The sequence below is a fragment of the Accipiter gentilis genome, chromosome 34 (assembly GCF_929443795.1).
Source record: "Accipiter gentilis chromosome 34, bAccGen1.1, whole genome shotgun sequence".
NCBI lineage: Eukaryota > Metazoa > Chordata > Aves > Accipitriformes > Accipitridae > Astur > Astur gentilis.
Genome location: NC_064913.1, coordinates 3,013,468 through 3,033,213, shown reverse-complemented (window position 1 = coordinate 3,033,213; position 19,746 = coordinate 3,013,468). Strand labels below are relative to the sequence as shown.

At 41.6% G+C, this 19,746-nt stretch overlaps 1 protein-coding gene across 2 annotated transcripts in view; it reads left to right on the top strand.

Moving 5' to 3' along the window:
• PTPRR (protein tyrosine phosphatase receptor type R) overlaps positions 1-19,746 on the top strand; it is a 155,398-nt gene that overhangs the window by 123,890 nt on the left and 11,762 nt on the right. For both annotated transcript variants that reach the window (XM_049792027.1, XM_049792028.1), the window contains 5 exons: positions 1,603-1,687; positions 8,579-8,658; positions 10,874-11,011; positions 18,260-18,370; positions 19,573-19,730. In XM_049792027.1, coding sequence (XP_049647984.1) covers positions 1,603-1,687; positions 8,579-8,658; positions 10,874-11,011; positions 18,260-18,370; positions 19,573-19,730 — 572 coding nt within the window. The remainder of the gene's footprint in view (positions 1-1,602; positions 1,688-8,578; positions 8,659-10,873; positions 11,012-18,259; positions 18,371-19,572; positions 19,731-19,746) is intronic.

The window sequence follows — 19,746 nt, the reverse complement described above, 5'->3', positions numbered from 1 at the left end:
AAGGCAGAGAAGGTAGAAAAATAAAAACCAACGTAGAAGTTGCAGCCTCATGTAGTAAGATGTTCAGAAGCCAAGTTGGGAAGCAGCAAAGCAGCAAAGCAACTCATTACGACCCAGCTAAATTGTACTTAACTTTGCCTTCTCTTCACCCAGAAAACTTAAGAGGGTAGCTTCGCCTGCTTGGCGAACCCATGTAAAGATCTACTGTTGGGTGCATCCCTGGCAAGCTTAGGGACCTCGTCCCTGCTCCTCCAAAAAAACCCCCCTGCAGCCAGTCCTGCTGGAGGGCTTGGGTCTGAAGGGCAGCGGCTGTGCGTCTCACCTGCGCCAAAGTCGTGGGCAGGGCTGGGCCTCCGGAGTTAAAAACCAGCTGGTTTGGGAGGAAAATCCTTGAGTAAAATTTCCAGTGGTGCAAGTGAAAGGAGGTTTGCACTGAATAGGGTAGGAACATACCTTTTGTGCTTCCTCATGTTCCGATGTGTCTCTAAGAGGCAATTATTTAACATGCCGCTGTCTCTTTGGATAATGTTCTAGGCTAGCAATGAAGTTTTCAATCTGTAGTAATGACTGTGCTTTTAAGCAGAGGTATTAATTTACCGAAGATCAAATTCCAGCTTACCCCAGGATAATTTTAATAATGGTGGCCAAAAAAGTTCAGTAAAAAATGAAGATTTGAGTCAACTGAAGCATTTGTTAATGTGATTTTGCCAGATTGTTTTGGTTGATGAAACATCCCCCACAATCAGGAAAAAAAACCAACCACCTACATGTTTTATCTTGCCATTTTCAAAGGGTTGTTTTTATTCAACTGTAAGAACACTAACAATGTTTCAGGACCTCAAAATCAAAATTATTCTTCCCCCCCACAGACCAAGTGAAACATTTTTTTCAATGAAAAATTGGAGGATTATTACTTTTGATGCTGACAAACAATTTGAAAAACAGTAATTTTAAGTTGATCAGGAGTTTATCATTTATATATTTTTGGAACGTCAAGCAAACTGTCACATGAGTTGCTTGCACATCTGTGTATTTAAAGATGACAATGCAGATCAGTCACTAAAAGATCAAAATGAGAATCAAAAGAAATAGCTTCAGATTTTTATTACATTTTGAATCACTGAATGCAAAAGACTAAGGCACTTCATTCTAGTAGTCTCTATAAAAAGCAAGTGAGGTCTTTGACTGACATCGTTAAGGGCTTTGCACAAAATTTAAAAAAAAAATATGTTTGCTATAAATTTATATTTATTTTGAAAGTTCCTCCCCCGGTTATGTAAGATGTTGTGCTTTTCTGCTACAGTACTGCACTTTTCAACTCCACTTTTTTAGAACTATTGTGAATTTTAACCTCTCTCCTAATCCTGTAAAAACTTTGCTTTTAATAATTCATCAGAAGTGTTCCTTGGAAGTCACCCTTCAATATGCAGCTCCCTGTGTTTATTAAAGGAAGGGTGTTGACAGGCTTGAGGTGGGAACCACTTTTTTTCTTAATAACTTTGATGTCAAAAGACAGTTGTGTAACAGCAGATGGCCTTCTGGTGATAATTTCCTGCATGGCTCCTTTGGAAACACCAATCTGATTTACTTTATTTTTTATAGGAAATACCAATGAATTTTGTGGATCCCAAAGAAATTGACATCCCGAGTCACGGAACTAAAAACCGCTATAAAACAATTTTGCCAAGTAAGTGAATTAGCCCATGGTTTCCTACTATGACATTTAGTCCTGCTTTGAGAACGTATTGCTGTGAAAATCTACCTGTCTTTATCTTCGATCGTTGTGTACCTATTCAGAAGTGTATTTATAGCCTGTGTAGAAAGATAACGAAACCCCAGCGCTCTAGGACTGGCAAATGCAGAACTCTCACTGGATGCCTTAGCAGGCACACACTTTGGGAGCATCCCAACCACGTGCTGAAACGCAGCCCGGGTCGGTGCTGGTTTTCTCTGGAGGACAGCTCAGGCAGATGGGTAGAGAGGTCTGCCATGCCTCGCCGTAGCTCCGCGATCTGGAGGATGAGAGGACCAAGGCTGTTGCCTCCATCACAGCTCACGCTGTCTTGCAGTCACTGAATTCCCTCTGGCTGGGTTAAGCTACTTGGGATCCTGACCCACATTAAGTGGCCCAGACAAAAGAAAGCAAGTCCATCCTATCCTCTCTTGTAGTGGACTTCCATCTTTATAAGTCCTCTGGTGGGTTTGGGTTTTTCCTTCTCCATGTGCCAGTCGGCTTTGTGGAAATCTGTTTGCATTAGTAAGAAAGCCACTCTCACACAGTGCTGCCTCATAATTGCTGTAAACTTCTTACTGCTTTGCTGTACTGCTTCTGTATTTTCGTTGTCCCAAGTTCTTTATTTCTGACCAAGTAACAAGTGCTTTGTTATAATCAGAGGTGATTGAAAACTTTTCAGTGGAATAGTTTTCCTTCAAAATACACCTTTCTCTGAAATGCAACTATTTTCATAGCATTTGTTGGGGAATAACATGATATTCCATTTCTCTTTTATTAATCATTTTGTTTTCTGTTCAGTTTCAAAAATGGTTGCAGAAGTTTTAACGTTGCACTAAATATAGACGTGAATAGTTGAGTTTCTATAACTTTTGACGTCACCAAAGTGGAAAAGTTCATTGATGCAAAATGTTGGAGGACACTCCCACAGAAAAATGTAAACACATCCCTTTGCTTAGGTTTGGAATGAAGAATACTTTTAAAATGACAGCATATCCTATCAACTAGAAATATGTTTTCTAATCCTCTCTGTAATGTCCTTGTAGGCCTGTTATATGTTAGTCATGCAAATTCACACACTTTAGATGACAAGATTTCTCTCAGCGAGCCTGAACGCATTGTAATTTGTTCACATCATACAAAGGCCTTGCAGTCAAATTAGAGAAAACTGATGGCCTTCAGCCGCTAGATTAGTCTCAGAAACGTGATATGTAGCTGGGAAAGAAACTCACTGTGTGGAGCCCTCGCTTCCCTTCCACCCCCAGTAAAATAAAAATCTGCGCTGTCTTCAAGGCTAGTTCATCTATTGCAACCAATAGCTGAGTGCAATCCAGGAATGTTGAAGGGAATTAAAGAAAGTAAGCAAGTGAATGCCAGTTATATACCAAGTAATCAGAAAATTCAGCGTCCCTTAGAGCCTGGCCCGGTGTCAACAGGATGTCCACGGAGGGTGAAATCCTGACCCCTTTGACGACAGCAGGACTTCTGCCATCAGCAGCAGTGGAGCCAGGATATCTCCAAGCCTCCCGCCGCCTGACGGGCGGATTTTTGGAAGGACGTCTCCCTTCCCATAGCATCTTGCATCCGAGCTGCCCCGGCCACCATCAGGTTCGCCTTCAGCAACGCCTTGCAAACGCGATGAGCCCCGTTTCACTGCAGCATGTGTTTTGAATCGGGACGCGACAGCTGGGCCGTGGTTGATGCTGATGAGCTTTGAGAACCAGCGTGCCTTTGTGGTTTTTGCCTCCGGTTAGCTGGGACGTGCCGCTAACTCCGCGGCACGTCGTCGGTCCGAGCACGCTGCCGGCGCGCACCGCAGCTACTCACGGACAGGCACTTTGTAACCTTCCTCGACAGAAATCAGAAGGTCTGTTGTGTGTTAGCACCAGGCTTTTTCAAAGAAGATATTTTGAGGATGGAGGCACATGCTCGTAATAAATACTCGCACCCCCCCCCAACCCAGTCCGAGAGGGTTTGGAAACGATTTGAGCGATTCAGTCGAACAGCTTTCCTGGTTTCCTGCTCAGATGATATCAACCTGCTGCTTCATATGCCCGCGTCAGCTTTTCCATTCCCAGCGCTGGGTGCGTCTCCTGAATCGGGGCACCTGTGGTGACAAGTGACGTTTGAGCTGATGGATTATCTCCTAAAATTGCCCAGTCCTGCCAGCTCCACCCTCTGCGCTGTGGAGGATGTTCTCATTTTCTAGGAGATAATTCTGTGACAGAGGGCATGACCCGCCTGCCTGAGGGCAGGTTCGTGTTAATAGATACTACCCAGCCAAACACACTCGTGTGGAATAAAATGAATGCCTAATGAAAACTATTCTATATGGAAAACTGTAAAGTGCAGGAAGTGTTACATTTCTATGAAAGGTGTTTCCGCTGCAGTATAACGTAGCCAACGCTCTTATGCAAACACTAGGATGCCTCTTTAAGTTTTTTAAGTGTTATTTGCTTTTCAACAATGTGCTGATACCACGAACGAGGAGACAGGATCAGAGCCAAGTGGCAAAACAGTTCCTTAAAACCACTGTTTCTCCATCCTTCCTGCTGACTGCCACCCCACTCACTGGTCCTGTTAATCCCCGCTCCGTGCCTTCAGCTAAATTCCCTCTGCCACCCACCTACCGCATTTCTCACCCCCTCTGAGCAGCTGCCCAGTCCTGCGCCCAGATTTCCCTGTCTCTCACCATGCTCGCATCCCTGGGGCAGAACACCGGCCCCGCTGCTCCCTCCCCATCCTCTTACTCCACATCTTTGCCTTTGCCTGCTTCTCTCCTGCAGCCCCGGCTACGCGTCCCCACAGCAGGACCCCAGCTTCCAAGCCCTCTCTTTTCCCCTTCCTGTCTCACTTTTCCACCTCAAATCGGGAGCAGCATTCCCGTGGGGCTTCATAGCATGCGTGGGCTCTTGCTTACAAAGGAGCAAGTGGCTTAACACTGTTCCGTGGGTATCCTTGTGTGTGCAACACACCCCAGGTACCTGGATGTCATTCCTTCCCCCTTTCTGGAGGGTACCCTCAGGGCAAAAGCCGACATGAAAACACGAAAACACTCGCAGCAGAACAGCAGATTCACATTAACGTGAAGGTAGAAAGTGCTTGGGGAGGTCAGACCCACAAACCCCCGAGCTGTTCTTGAAGTGCTTGTGCTAAAACTGGCCCTGGCACTCCAGCTGAAGACGAGGGGAAAGTTGAATCTAAATCGTATGAACAAAGCACTTTATTATGCAAGCTTATAGACAGATGCTGGAAAACCGTTCTGTTGATGTTGAGAATCTTCAAGCTGCCTTGCGCTACGGTCCTGACTGCGAATGGTCATGTTTGCTCCAGTCCTGCTCCCTAATGAAGGCAACAGGATCACCAGCAGGCTTTCAAAGACTAAAGAAAAAAGTCATATTTGCAAAGCAGGAGTAAAACTGTTTAACCTTAGTGGAATTCAACATGGGTTAATCAAGCATGTTTGTATATCTGTGTGAGTCGACAAAATGTGTCCTAGTTGTGGTCACCCATATCATAACTTCTATGATATTTGTAAATAGCCAGTATTACAGTAATTGATCCATGTTAGACTGCATAGTTAAAAATGTAAATGGATATTAGGCAGACCTGATTTTTAGTAGATAGGAAAGATTCCCTTAGCATGAATGAAACTTTATTTTGTAATGCTGAAGCATGTTTTAAAATGCAGAAGCACTCACCATGATAAATCTGTTAAGTTTTCCGTTGAGAAATCCTGGATTATGTTGGAAGTGCCAGGAAATGATTCAGATGAGATTAAAAAATCATGCATAGTTTACAGGTGTTTTATACATGAGATGTTTTGAGGCAGTTGTATTATTAACAAGTCTAATAGCCTATTCCCCACCTGGCAGAGATCGTGAATGCAATCTGGTATAATTCTTCCACGTTCTGTGTTACAATATTTACCAAATAATAGCAGTATCCGTAATTCATTTATAGACTGCTAGCAAAACCAGGCAAAACAGAGGTGGATTAATTTCAAAATGCTTCAGTATCTGAAAGATTTATGATCTTTTGGGCTGCAAGTGTGAAAGCAGTCTGCCTCACAAAATTTTCATCTTCCTTTCCTGCTCACAAAACAGAAATACCATAAGGACAGCCCTTCTCATAGTACTTTCGTCCTACTTTTGGTAAGGCAGCCAGGACTGGACTAACAAATGACTTATCCTGGAAACGCTACAAATGCGAACATACCCGTGTCCTAAAGAACTCAGAACACAGTAGCAGTTGAAATGGAAGAAGGAAAAACAACCACAGCACATCATACCCACCATACCCACCCACGAATACAGCCTTTGCAATGGGGCAAAGCCCCATGTCTTCATGACAAAGTGGTGTTCGTGGGGTGGATGATCCTCCAGTGTCGATGGCAGTGGGGGGGCTGTTCAGAAGTGCCACCACATAGCCCAGTTTGCTCCCTGCACCGAGCAGTTTCATGGGGGCAAGCTACAGCCCCTTTAACACCCTCCTGTTCCTCCCTCCAGCCTGGTAAATTCAGGCCAATATTAATTTGTTAAAGATGGATTTAGAAGAAGCTGCTTCTGCTCTAGTGGGAGAGCTATTCCAGACTTCCTAGATACATGGAAGAAAACAGCAGTAATTTTGCCTCAGTCAAAATTGTAGGAGACATTTTTTATTAGTAATTATAAGTGCTTAACAGCTCTGCTGCGTTTCAAGATGCTTTACAAACATTGATGAATTCAGCCTTGCAGACACCATCTGTGTCTTTCTGCTGTAGCTTCAGACTCTCAGACTTTGCCATCCATAAGGAAAAGATTATTACCTCCAAGGTATTTGTCATTCAGGAGGAAGCTAATTACTTCCATTTGTGTCTGATGATTGCTTAGTGGCTCTGGATCTTTAGCAGCACTCACGTTTTCCTCATTTCGGAGCTGACTTTACAGCACTTACCTATTTCATAACCCATCAGGACTGTTAATTTATAAAAGATTCCCATTCAGAAGCAGTGCTTGTTTCGTTGATTGGAGTTGGAAGGAGGTCTCAGAAATTGTGCAACTGATTTAGCTGCTCCTTAATAACAGAGGGATTTATCTCAAGACGTGGTAATGAGACTGGATGTTGAGTCTGCTTGGAAGAGGTTTTTTAAGGTAGGGGTCAAGCTACACCAGAATCAGAGGCATTGTGTGAGCTAGAGGAAGCGGGTGTTTTTTCAAGGCCACGTAGCCTGAGGCATTTGTGGAAATGGCTAATAATCACTCTGTGCTGAAAAGGAATGAGAGGTTTCCTGTCCTCATATTGTTAGGGGAAAAAAAAAAGCTCTAAGTCAAAGAGTTGGGAAAGCTAGTACAAAGAGATTTTAACACAAGCTAACCAGGGTTCATGTTGTGCTGTTAACGCAGAGGACAAGACTTCCATGCACAGGCTTTGAAGGAGAAGTCATGCATTTATTTGCACAGTTTCAGAAATGTACTTTCAAAGCACCAGCCTGGTGCTGCAAAGGCTTCACTCCTGTCCAATACGCTCCTGTGACCTCCAGTGGGAAAAGGACATAAAGTATGGTTGGGATCATCCCTCCTCTTCCTTTGATTCGCAAAGGTTTTATCTTGTTCTTAAGAACAGGATGAAAAGTCACAAAAGAAATCCAAAAGCAACTCTGAAAATACCAGGATTTGCTAAAGTTTACATACATCAATTATATATTTCTTGTGTAAACAGCAGGGCCACATAACAAATAGTGTTTTCTTACCACTTTCCACTTCAGCATCCGTGTAGGTATCTTTGAACACATTGCCTAGATTGCACTCAGCAAAGCGGCTATCCAGAGAGTATTTCCAAACCAGTAGGTGTCTGTATACTGTCAGAAAGCTGCTGACTCAAATTAATTGTTTAAGCAAATTGCCAGAAGAAAATATTATTTTTTTCAGTACAGAAATATTTCCATATCATTTTGTTAACAGTATGATATTTTTTCAGAAAAGGTGTGAAGAAAGTCAAAGTGTGCCCCTAGACAGACACAACATAAGCACCTCTCTCCCCTTCTCCTTATCCCTTTCTGTTATGCTGTGTAATTGAGAATTTACTGGCTTTAATTCCAAAAGGGTAATACATGGGGGATCACATCATCACAAATAAGCAAGCAAAAACTTCCTTTGCAGGAGGGATTTAGTAACTCCCAGCTCTATACGCAACAGAACTGGACCCCACTCCGTTTTAGATCATCCAAGACAGTGGAGGAAAGAAGAGCATGAAGGAAAATGTTCCTGTATTTTGGCATTGTGTCTCTAGTCTAGTACACATGAATGGTCACAAATTGTGTCAGATGAGAACACAGGACTGAAAGGAAGGATGTGGGTTACCTACTCCGGCCCCTTACAGTGGACTTAAATTGGTACAAATACATATAGCTGATTTCACCACAAGCAGAAGGAGCTTTTCTTCATTTAAATCCAGCTGTAGTCATTGGAACAGTACAGCTTCAGGCAAAGGTATCAAAGTCGAATCCAAAGAACTTGGTGTAATTATCTAGCATCGTACAAGGATCCGGGTTTCAGTGACAGTCTAGGCAGGTCAGCTCGATACTCAACATAGGCAGACTAGACATTGCTGAGCATTGCCTGGACCTGATAGTGTTGCTTCAATGCCCACAGCTTGCTGAGATACTTCTACACAGCCCAGCCCTGTGCAGTATAGCTGTACCTTACTTACACGTGATGATCCTTTGCAGAGGGAATAATTTGATGCATAATACTTCAGTGCTTGACAGCCCCGAATAACAGTAGATTATGTTCTTCAAGTCTTTCTCTATAGAAATCTTCTAATTATGGGTTTTCTTTTCAATTTCCATCTTCCTTGTGCTCTTAGATCCTCTAAGCAGAGTGTATTTGAAACCAAAAAATCCATCTGACTCCTTGAGTACCTACATAAATGCTAACTACATTAGGGTAAGTAAATGTACACTCTTGTGCTTTTGAGACAATATTTGATTTTCCACGTGAATAGCTGATTTTGCCAAGGTGCGACTCATTTTATTCCTACCCACCTGCATTGATAATTCCTAATATTTTTGTCTACATTGGTGTGATAGAAATAGTTTCATGAGCTGTTTGTAACAAAGACCACATAGCCATGAATGTACTAAAATGGTTGCAGTAAAAAAACAATTTATCAAATAGTTTATAAAAAAAATTAAAAAACACTTGCATTACTATTTGTTTACTTCAGTATTTACTGTTTAATATTGTCCTGCTGCCTTATAGTAAGGAAAGAGGGTTACCTTTTAACAGTGGCAGTGTTTTGGTAAAGAGAAGATCAGATTCAACAGCAATATAAGCTAGCTGTACGGTTGCTCATTGCAGTCCTGTTATCCACAAACAAGTTCAGTGGTGATGGGTTTTTTTCCTGCATAACTATATCAATTGATAGCCCTGATATCATCAGTTAAGTAATTAAATAAATACTGTAACAAGTTTGTGAAAAGGAGCATAAACAGCTGTGTTAAATATACACATGTGCACCAGCCACACACACTTGTTCACATCTTACTCCCTATATTGAATGGTTACATGATACAAAGATTTTTAGCAGCATGAAGCCTGTTGGAAAGCATTATTTCTAAGTGTCAGCTATGTTATAATCCTTGATCACACGCGCGCGCACACACACAGCGCCTTCTTGAACGCGTGGCACAGCGTATGCTGAATAGACTACTAAGAAACTAGTTCAGTTGTGTTTTAGGAGTATAGTCCTCTACCTGTAAAATTAAATGTTTTGATTAGAGCTTTGTACCAGATCCTCAGCTGGAATAAATGTAATGGTGCAACTGAAATTTGGCCCCAGAGCTCTACAGTGATGTTGCTTATTTAAATAACAGTACATGAATATATATGTACACATCCCCCGTGCCCCTTGCCCTGCCTCACTTTACATCCTGTACTTTCAGTGTTTTGTATGAAAGACATCCTCACGTAACTAAGCAGAGTGGTTCTTTTTGGAGAACAACTCTTCCATCAGCTAGGCCACGTTTTGAGTCCTCTGAGGTCTCCCTTTACCCCATGCCACCGCCCTTCGGGCCAACATACGGTGATTTCTCCTGCTGCTAACACCCGTTCAACTGTCAGCAACTGCAGAAAAAATACAACCCAGCGATGAAATGAAATTTCACATCCATGTATGCAATATCATTAGGCTTGCTGGGATCCTGACAGCCTTGTCTTGGCCAGAGTACGTTCAGGCAGACTGGGGAGTAGAAGGAGGACCTTTTATACCAGCTGAGGATCTATCCCGTTGGTTCATGCAAGGACTAACAGCTGTCGGGGAGAAGGGCACCCAAAAGGGGCACCCAAAAGGGAGACCCATGGCTGGAGGCTCCCGCACCACCTCCAGGCATTCTCCATTCCCTCACCCCCTCCGACTGGCAGGCTCTCCTCACCTGCATTACTGTTGGGCACCCTGTCACTGCGCAAACTCACAAGTTCTCCTTCTCACCCAAAAAACCAAGAAGGCAATCTCTTGGTTTTTCCCATTTCTTCTTGCCTTTCCCTTTCCTCTGCTTCCCCGCTGCTTGCCTGACCTCTCTTTGACCGCCTATACACTTGGGCATCTCGGGACTCCCTATACTGATATTCTGTCCCTCCTATAAGGTCCCATAAAGGTCCTTCTCCCTTAGCAAAGATGCATAGCAGAGTCTTTGACTCCACAGGCATTCATGTATTTTAAATCTTTTTTCCTGTCGTGAATCTTTGTAGAAACCAGTTTCAGAGTTCTCTGTTTTTTCTGTGGCTTGTTGACTGCAAACTATCTTGTAAACACTGCAGCAACATAAATCATGGATTAAAGTACCACTGGATGATGGAAAGCCCCAGCAACTTGGAGAACAGTGTAAGCTAGAAGCCAAGTAAGCAGGGAAATTTGAGAGGGATTGATGTATTCTCGGGACCATTTCAGTTCATCAAATCAGTAGTTTCCAGAGGCAAAACTGTTCTACTGAAAAATTTCTGATCTGCTCTACTGGTAGTCATAACTGCTTTCAGTTCAAATAACTTTTTTTTTTTTTTTTAATTCCAGATTCATTTTTCTGCTCTTTTACAACATTCACCCGTAATTTTGGTCGACCACATGAATTTAAAGTAAATGCTTTTGTGTCTGTTTCTAAACCAGGGATATGGAGGCAAAGAGAAGGCTTTCATTGCAACTCAGGGACCCATGATTAACACCGTGAATGATTTTTGGCAGATGGTTTGGCAAGAAGACAGCCCTGTCATTGTTATGATCACAAAGCTGAAAGAAAAAAATGAGGTATGACAAATAGCCAAACTGAGAAATTATTCCTATGGCTGCATACTGTAGACATAATCTTAGCAGATATGGAACCGGCTCTTAAATACTCTGGTAATGGGCAATGCGAAAAGTAATGTTGGCGTAGCCAAATACACCAACTGCAATTGCATAGTAATCATAAAAGAAGTATTAAAAAAAAGACAAAAAGGACTTCCATTTTCTAGATCTGTGCTGTTGGATTCATAATTTTTTAAGAAACACCTTATTTATCTGTTGGTCATCTCTGTACTTCTTGTTACTGTCTGGTATATAAAGAAGCACAGAATGGTTTGGGTTGGAAGGGACCATAAAAATCATCTAGTTCCCACCCCCTCCCACGGGCAGGGACACCTTCCACTAGACCGGGTTGCTCCAAGCCCCATCCAACCTGGCCTTGAACACTGCCAGGGATGGAGCATCCACAGGGGCAACCTGTTCCAGTGACACACCACCCTCACAGTAAAGAATTTTTTCCTAATATCTAATCTAAATCTACCCTCTTTCAGTTTAAAACCGTTACCCCTTGTCCTACCCCTACAGGCCCTGATAAAAAGGCTTTCTCTGTCTTTCTTATAAGCCCGCTTTATATATTGAAAGGCCACAACAAGGTCTCCCCGGAGCCTTCTCTTCTCCAGGCTGAACAACCCCAACTCTCTCAGCCTGTCCTCACAGGAGAGGTGCTCCAGCCCCTGATCATCTTCACGGTCCTCCTCTGGACTTGTTATGATTAGAGGTTTCCTGACATGGTTGAAGTTTGCACTTTGCTATAATGGCAGGTTTTGAATCCATTCCAGATATTACAAATCTTCTGGACCCTCCCAGAAATACAGTTTGGGCTCCCAAATGCCAACACCATGGAGGGACTTAGCAGGAATGGAAATACATGGCTCTCTACATTAGTACCAAGTAGAGATGACAATTGCATTTTAATTGCTAATGGCCATCTAACTGCCTGTTATACATTCTGTGACTTTTGGATCGATTCCTAACTACATCCTTAATAGTTTTATTTAGTATTCCTGTAAATTGTTGCCAGGCTTTCCTTGATAATGCCAGAGTCCATATTTGTGACTGCCAGACATTAGGAACGAAAATCACTCTCCCATGCAGAGGGCCACCACAAAGCTCTGTTTTGGAAGATTGAATCTTAAAGAAGTGGTTTACAGGGCTTGTGAACAAGAGAGAGACAGACATAAAGGAGTTTGACTTTTTTCTTGAGTCCAAACTGCTAGAGTTGGTAGCAATTCCCGACTCCAGGGAGGTGCCTCAACCAGGTCGCAGCACCTTGCCAGGTAAGCCCCAGGGCCGTATTGCCCCTGCTCCGCTCACACCCCTGCTCTTCAAACTCAGATGCATGTGATGATAGGGAAACAGACTTGATTCAGGCAAAGTTCCCAGTCGGAGCGATCAAGGGACCAAGATCCTGAGTGTGTTCCCAGGGCTCAAACTCACTGCTCTATTTAAATGTGGACTCAGTAGACATACTCGTCTTTCTTCTGCCCTTGACCACTGCTTGGCTCTTTGTCCCCGTGAGTTTGGGCTTCTAACATGAACTGAAAATCCAGTGGATTTTAAGAAAGCTGTATGTAAAAAGTAGGTTTGCCCTGTAAAATATCCCAAGACTTAGTTCCAAACCAGGTGCCATTTTCACTAGACTGTTCAAACAAGTGTCCAGAAGCCTACATTAAAAAGATTACTCCTGAAAATGTAGAATCCTTACCCCAGCCTAATTGGCCAAAAGAATAAGTATTTTACTGAGGAAATGCTGACTATTTAAGCACTCACATCTGACACTGTGTAAGAAGAATGACTTGAAAGAAGTGCCCAGTGGTTTCCAGCGTGTCAGGAAGCCCTGTGTTTACCTGAGTTACGCAGGCTCTAGGCACTGGTGTTTATCCGCATTGTTGTGGCCTGGCCGTGGTAATTTCCTCCTAGTCGAAAGGGTGGGGAATCTCAAATCGTTCCCAGGCTATATAGAGAGGCAGTGTTTGCACAAGCTGTCCTGCCCTGTCTAGAAACCTTAGGAACTCTCCCACCGTTAGCAGGTTCCTCCCGAAACCCTGCTTGCTATTGAAGGGAAAACAGCTTAGCTAGTGGCTATGCTCAGCATATTAACTTCACTGTTTAAGTATTGGCTCTCTATAGAGAAGGCAAGAGCAGATGTTATTTAGCATAATAGCCCTTGATATTTTTTCTTCTCTGTGGTCTGTTTTATTTCCATCATTTTCAGGGAGGTACATCTGCAGTATACACACACACCAAATACCTTCATATTTGAAAGCGTATTCATCCACTCATCCACATCCATCCCTGCACAAATAAAACCCGGTACCTGAGTCTCAGGTATAGGCCCCATTCCTCAGTAGGTATAACGTCAGTCAGCCTCCATTTGAGCTATAATGTACTATAATGTATAAAGTAATGTATAAAGAGGGAGCTCTCAAATGAGAGACATATGAAAAACCTTATTCTCAACAGCAGATTAATTTATTTATCATAACTAAAATTATCTGGGACATTAGTGTCCTAGTTCAATATACTGATGTGATGAATTTTGATAACAATGGGAATTGTGTGAAATGATGGTAAACAAAGGTTTCTGTAGAGTTACTTCCTTCCGTGAGATGAAAAAATGTCTAAGACTCGCTGTGGTAACAGTTTTTGTAAGAGGGATGGACATATAATATGAAAGTAGAGTGCTGAGCAAAATACTCATTTCAACTGTGTGAGAAAAACGCGGAGCATTAAATTATTGGATTTTCTTTCTTTTTCATTTTGAAGTCTGCTAAAAAAAAAGGAGATTGATCTGTAAGCAAAAGTAATGCTGAAGGAGCTATGGGTGCTGTGAGTATTTTAAGCAGAATCTGTAAAACCTGTCCTCAAAACTACGCAATGTCTGAACAGATTGGAAATCTACCTGTGCAAGGAGAGTCCACAGCAAATTTGCTTCTGCCTGAATAAATAATGAGAAACTTGGAATTCTGGGCTATAGTTTTAGGGTTAATATGAGGAAAACCACATCTCATCTAGTGATCTAGGTACCCTTCCTGGTCCCTGAAGAGCAGTAGTCACCTCCAGAGAGTGATCCATCCCACTCTAAGAGAATGAGATAAATCACCCACTGAAGGTGACCGTCTCTAATTCTGTAGTAACATTTTAGCGCACGATCTTACAAAGCTTTATCCATGAGGCACGTAAAATCTTCATGTATTACTGAGTTCAGTCAAAACAACGGAGCAATGGAAATTAGACAAATAGGGGGGTGTAAGAATTTTGCAGACTTCTATATAATTTTATAGAGTTTATAGACTCCTGTTGTATCAGCTGTTTTTCATAGTTATGCTAGGTACACTGTAGATAATACGCATTTAGTTTGCCTCCAAAACTTACTAGCAACATTACCTGTTAACCAGGAAACATATTTTGGGAAGCATAAATAAAGAATACTGTGCAGCATTCTGCAAGAAGAAAAGACTAGTACTGACAGATGCATTAAACAATGTGTGTTTATTCAACTCGGATAATGTAAATCTTGTTGTCAGTAATTATCTAGGACAATCTTGTTAACTCACTGTTTAAAGCTCATATTATTTTTCATGTAACATTTTTCCCTCAGTTGGTGTATAGGCATGCTTATCTACACACAGCAAAATAGATTTTGGAATTCGGAAATCCTGCCTTTTACAAAATTCACATAAGCCTCTTTGAAGATTACTTATTAGTTAAGTATTGGCACCGTAGATATGTCTTAGGTTTTGGAAAAACTTAAGAAGATTTGGTCCTAACTTTCAGGATTTAGTATACAAAGGCAAATCCTGCAAGACCTCTTAGAGCATACCTCTCACGCTTGAGTTAGTAGTGACAGTAAATAGAGGGCAGGAGTAAAAAGGGATCCTGGAATTGAAGCTTCCTCGTAATTATTCGTTACTGTTGTGTGTTGGCCCGGTTATTGGGACATTTAATGTGTAAATTTATTGGCATAGCTGTATGGAAAAATAAACAAGCGGAGCTGAAGTAAAGCAACTTCACAAATATTTGAGAACTGTCAAACTAATTTTGTTCAGGGTCCAAATCCCAGGAAAATAAAGCAGGTAAATAACACGTCAGCTGAGAGTGCCTTCCTCCATTCAGCAGAAATGGGGGACCAGGCTGCAACAGGAGCGCTTCTGGCAAGTTAAAAAAGCCCGTGCTCCTGAGCACAGCCCCACCGCGGCAAATAGCAGGTGCCAGCCCCAGTCCGAGGCAGGGCCGGATCCTGCTCAGTTGCGGGGGTCCAGGTCAGGAGCGGTCCCATGAAGCCTGGCACCCGGCGAGCAGGGGATGGGGTGTGCAAGGAGTCAGGACAGGGGATGGAGGGAGCCCAAGCCTGCAGCCCTGTCCCAGGGGGAAGGACGAAGCCTGAAATCAATTAAAGGTCACGTGAGATTCTGTTTCTTGTATAAACTTCCTGTTCGGGTCAGGGTATGTTGGGTTTTTTCTTTAAAAAAAAAAAAAAAAAAAAAACAAGGTCAGGCTCCAGATCAGATATATAATCATTTATTAGCAAAAAGCTAATCAATGGAAATGAATCCGAGGGGGGAATTTGAAAGATGGCAGGAATGAGATGAGATTTTCCACGTGAAAGTAAGAAGATTCCCGGGATTTTGCCTGCCAGGCAAGTTGGTTAGGATTTCTTTTTTTTTTTTTTTTTGAGCTTAAGCATCTTTTAAAAAAGCCTGCTTATAGCTGTTGTATGTTTGCATAGAGGATTGTACATTCAATCCCAAACTCACAAAATATGTGACCTGTTTAGAAAGTGCTGTAATAGATGAATATGCTGAAAGGGAAACTATGTGGCCTGAAAGCAGAGCAAGGAACAGAATCAGGACTGGCACAAAGAGTGGAGGTGGAGGACTAGGTGATAAGAACAAGGGAATTCTTCCTTTTTTCTGCTACATGCTATATGCGATAAGCTTTTACGGATTACAGATGTGAGGCTAGAGAGCAACCTTCTCAACTACTGTGTTTAGTTTTTGAACAGGTTTGAAGTATACCTACTTGAGACCAGTGGAATTTTCTTTTAGGTTCAAGTAATAGCTTGGAGCAATTTAGTCTTTTTTTGCTGATGTTCCTGGGACTTTCTATACTATTTTCTGTTTGTTGGATATCTTTATCCCTCCTATCTTCTATCTTTATCCCTCCTATCTTCATCTTTATCCCTTTTTTACAATTAAATTTCAAAAACATGTTAATTCCCCCAAATACCTGTTTTCTTAGAAGTGCCTGAACCAGCTGATCCCAGCTCTATTCTCAAGGCTATTTTTTAAAGCAGTACCAAATGGTATTTTTAAAAGATGCACGGAGACTGTGTTAAAAATAATCCATTGTATCTCACTAAATGTAGACGGACTGTTAAATGAAAGTTATTTTAATGAACGGCCCCATTTCATTGTCCACCCAGCACAAGTTGCCAATTCCAGTTCTGGGAAAGAGTCAAGAAAAACACTCTTCTGGAGTGCCTGAAGGCTTTGTAGTGAGCGTCGTCGCATGCTCACATTTATCAAGAAGTCTCAGGGGTTGACTCAACTATTGTTGATTGTCAGGGTACAATTGTGTATTTAGACTTTTCTTTTTCCCATATTAGCACTGAAAACTACACTCCCAGGGAGGGGCATGAATTGCAGATCTGGCAGATGATAGTAGCTCTATGTGTCACATGGGGGGGACTGTGGAACTTGTGAACACTTTTTTCGTACAAATTTCTGAGTATTTTATTGCCATTCTTGATGTCTTCGGGGAGACAGCAAATTTAGGATGTTCGAGTAATTCTGCAAAAGACAGGATTTGAACGAAACCAGTCAGATTGGCCAGCATTATTTCAGAAAATGTGGCTTTCACACACCTTACACTATTAAGGTAATGAGCATCTATTTTTAGAAAAGTATTTATGCAACAGAGACGATTCGGTTCAATCAGCTCTTGGGTTATCAAGTAGAGTAGCAGCTTAAAGATCACACCTGGTGGTAAAGCCTTGCATTTCACTGGTCTTTTTTCTGGATCATTTTTAGCAGGATTTAGTGGGAGTTATGCTTTATGGCAATTAATGATATTAAAGGGATTGTTTCATTTTGCTGCATAATGTATGCTACTGTCTAAATATATACCAGTTTGTTCAGCACGAGTTTGTGAGGAAATACAAACAAGTTCATTCTGGGACTCCTATTATTGTAGAACTGGCTGTTCTCTCGGTGTGTTTTTTTTACCTGTGCATTGAATATTAAAAAGGAGGTTTTCTTTAATTGTTCGGGGTTCTTTTATTTCATGAACAAGTCAGACTGGCCAGCATTATTTCAGAAAAAGTGGCTTTCAAACACCTTACACTCTTAAGGTAATAAGCATCTATTTTTAGAGACGTATTTATACAACAGGGCTGTTTGCTTTCAGGTAGAATATAGAGATACTTTAATAGAAATGAATATGAAGTTGCAGTTGACTTGAAGATAAGCAAACTATTGCAGGGGAAAAATAAAATGGTTTATATTGTAAATGCTATTTCTTCTTCTCCCTTTTAGTAGATGCTTGTCAGATACATTGCTGAAATAGTGTAACACTACTGATTCATTAAGAATTCTGTATATAATATTGTGCAGCTCTAGCAAGACTGATGGATTTTTTTAACATTCATTTTGAGTAAGTTATATAGTAGACAGCTCAGATTCTGCAAAATACTTTAACATGCACATTAAGTCCCCTTGAGTTCAGTAAGATCTAAGGGCACATTTACATGCTTTGTTGTATCAGGGCTCAGGAGACTAAAGAGGATAGAAACTCTTGTGAGGAGAGGACAAATTCTGAATCTCTTGCTCAGAAGGAAATCCCGTTTGGAAAGAATAAACTTTATAAATTTAATTCTATGAATTAGAGAATGTTCTAGAAAAAAAAAATCTTTGATTTTGAATGTGGAAAATAATCCCTTTAACTGAACTTCATGGAGCTTCTAAGAATAAAAACAGCTGTTCAAAGTGTTCAGTGGTAGAGATCCATATTTGGAAAACTCAGATCCTGAAAATCAGGCCTAAATCATTCATTAAGAACACTGCAATATCTTATTTAGGAATGCTTCTGACATGAATAACACCTCGGTTGAATTCATCTGAACTTTCCAGACAAATACATTCTGTGTAAAAATGAGATAGGAATATGGCCCCAGGATCCAGTTTGTTGACGACACTGATGCTTGCTTTCCAGAAATGCGTGCTTTATTGGCCAGAAAAAAGAGGAATCTATGGGAAGGTTGAAGTCCTTGTTAACAGTGTGCAAGAATGCGAGAACTATACTGTCCGTCAGCTTACAATAAAGGTAACAATCCGTCAGCTTACAATAAAGGTAACGATCTGCATCTGAGAAGCGTGGTTCCTAATGCTTTATTTTTTTAATGTTAAATAAAGTGGGTTTTTTAAAGGGCATAATTTTTTACAGGAGGGGTAACTGAGCTACGAAGCTCACAGCTGCAAGGTATGATCGAGACCAAAGCACTGGAACACTTATCGTATTGCTGCTTTGTATCACTGTGGCCATAAAAAAGGCTTCAAAAAGAGTGCAAGTTTCCCTCTCTTGAATTACATTTGCTTTGAGGCCTTTTTAGCATTGCCAAGGCGATGTAAAGGGATTTTAGTTAATGAAAGAACTAGCATAGCATCATTCTGAAAAAGATACGCTGCTCGTGTTGTGTGCTGAGTGCATCTATAGCCCATTGGAGAATCTAAAAATATAAGGAGTATATAAGCAAAGTTTCAAGCTTTCATGGTTTTGACTAAATAGTAACTGTGTAAAATAAGGCAGAGGTTCCTCTTCTAAGTTACTCCCCATATTACACTTACGTGCTATCGGATTGCATCATCTGCTGCTCCTGACAGAGCATTACAGTAAGTAATGAACTGGGGAAATTTGTTTGGTGTTTCAGCCCAGGCAGTAAGAATTGGGCAGAAGTCATACTGCCCAACACTAATCACTCTAGCCCATATTTAGCCCCTTTGTTTTTTGAAGTAAGTGGTAGCAGCCTCTGTGGGAGAGAATAACTGGACAAACTGGGATGTTTGATTAATCTAGAAGGGCAGTTCTTCTGCACCTTTAACTTCAATACTCTAGTAATTTTAGTATCAGATCCATATGGTAATGTCCTTAAAAGGTAGCAGAAATATATAATAATTTAGAGATTCAGAAGCCCAGTCAAGCTAATCTCTCTAGATCTTACCACTGATCTAACACAGACCTCTGGCGATTCCCAACTGACAACACAGTCGGCAAGTCAGTAGTCAGACAGACGGAGCAGCACTTACACAGCTGGAAAAACAGCCAAGTTTTCAGGTGCACAAACCTTTCTTACAGTTGGGTCCCTGGGAACACGCCTGTTCCCTGCCATTGCATCCTCTGAGTCTAATAAAAAAAAAATTTTTTAAATCTCTCCGAACATTTTTACTGTCTTTTTACCTTAACATTGAGAGATATAAAAAGAATTGTTCACCACAAACGTGCTTATAAAATCTTCATGTTATTTTCAGCAAGGGAGTCAGTCCCGGAGTGTGAAACACTACTGGTACACGTCCTGGCCAGACCACAAAACCCCCGACAGCGCTCAGCCCCTGCTGCAGCTCATGCTGGATGTAGAGGAGGACAGGGTGGAATCGCCGGGCAGGGGGCCCGTCATCGTGCACTGCAGGTAATTAGCAATCCTT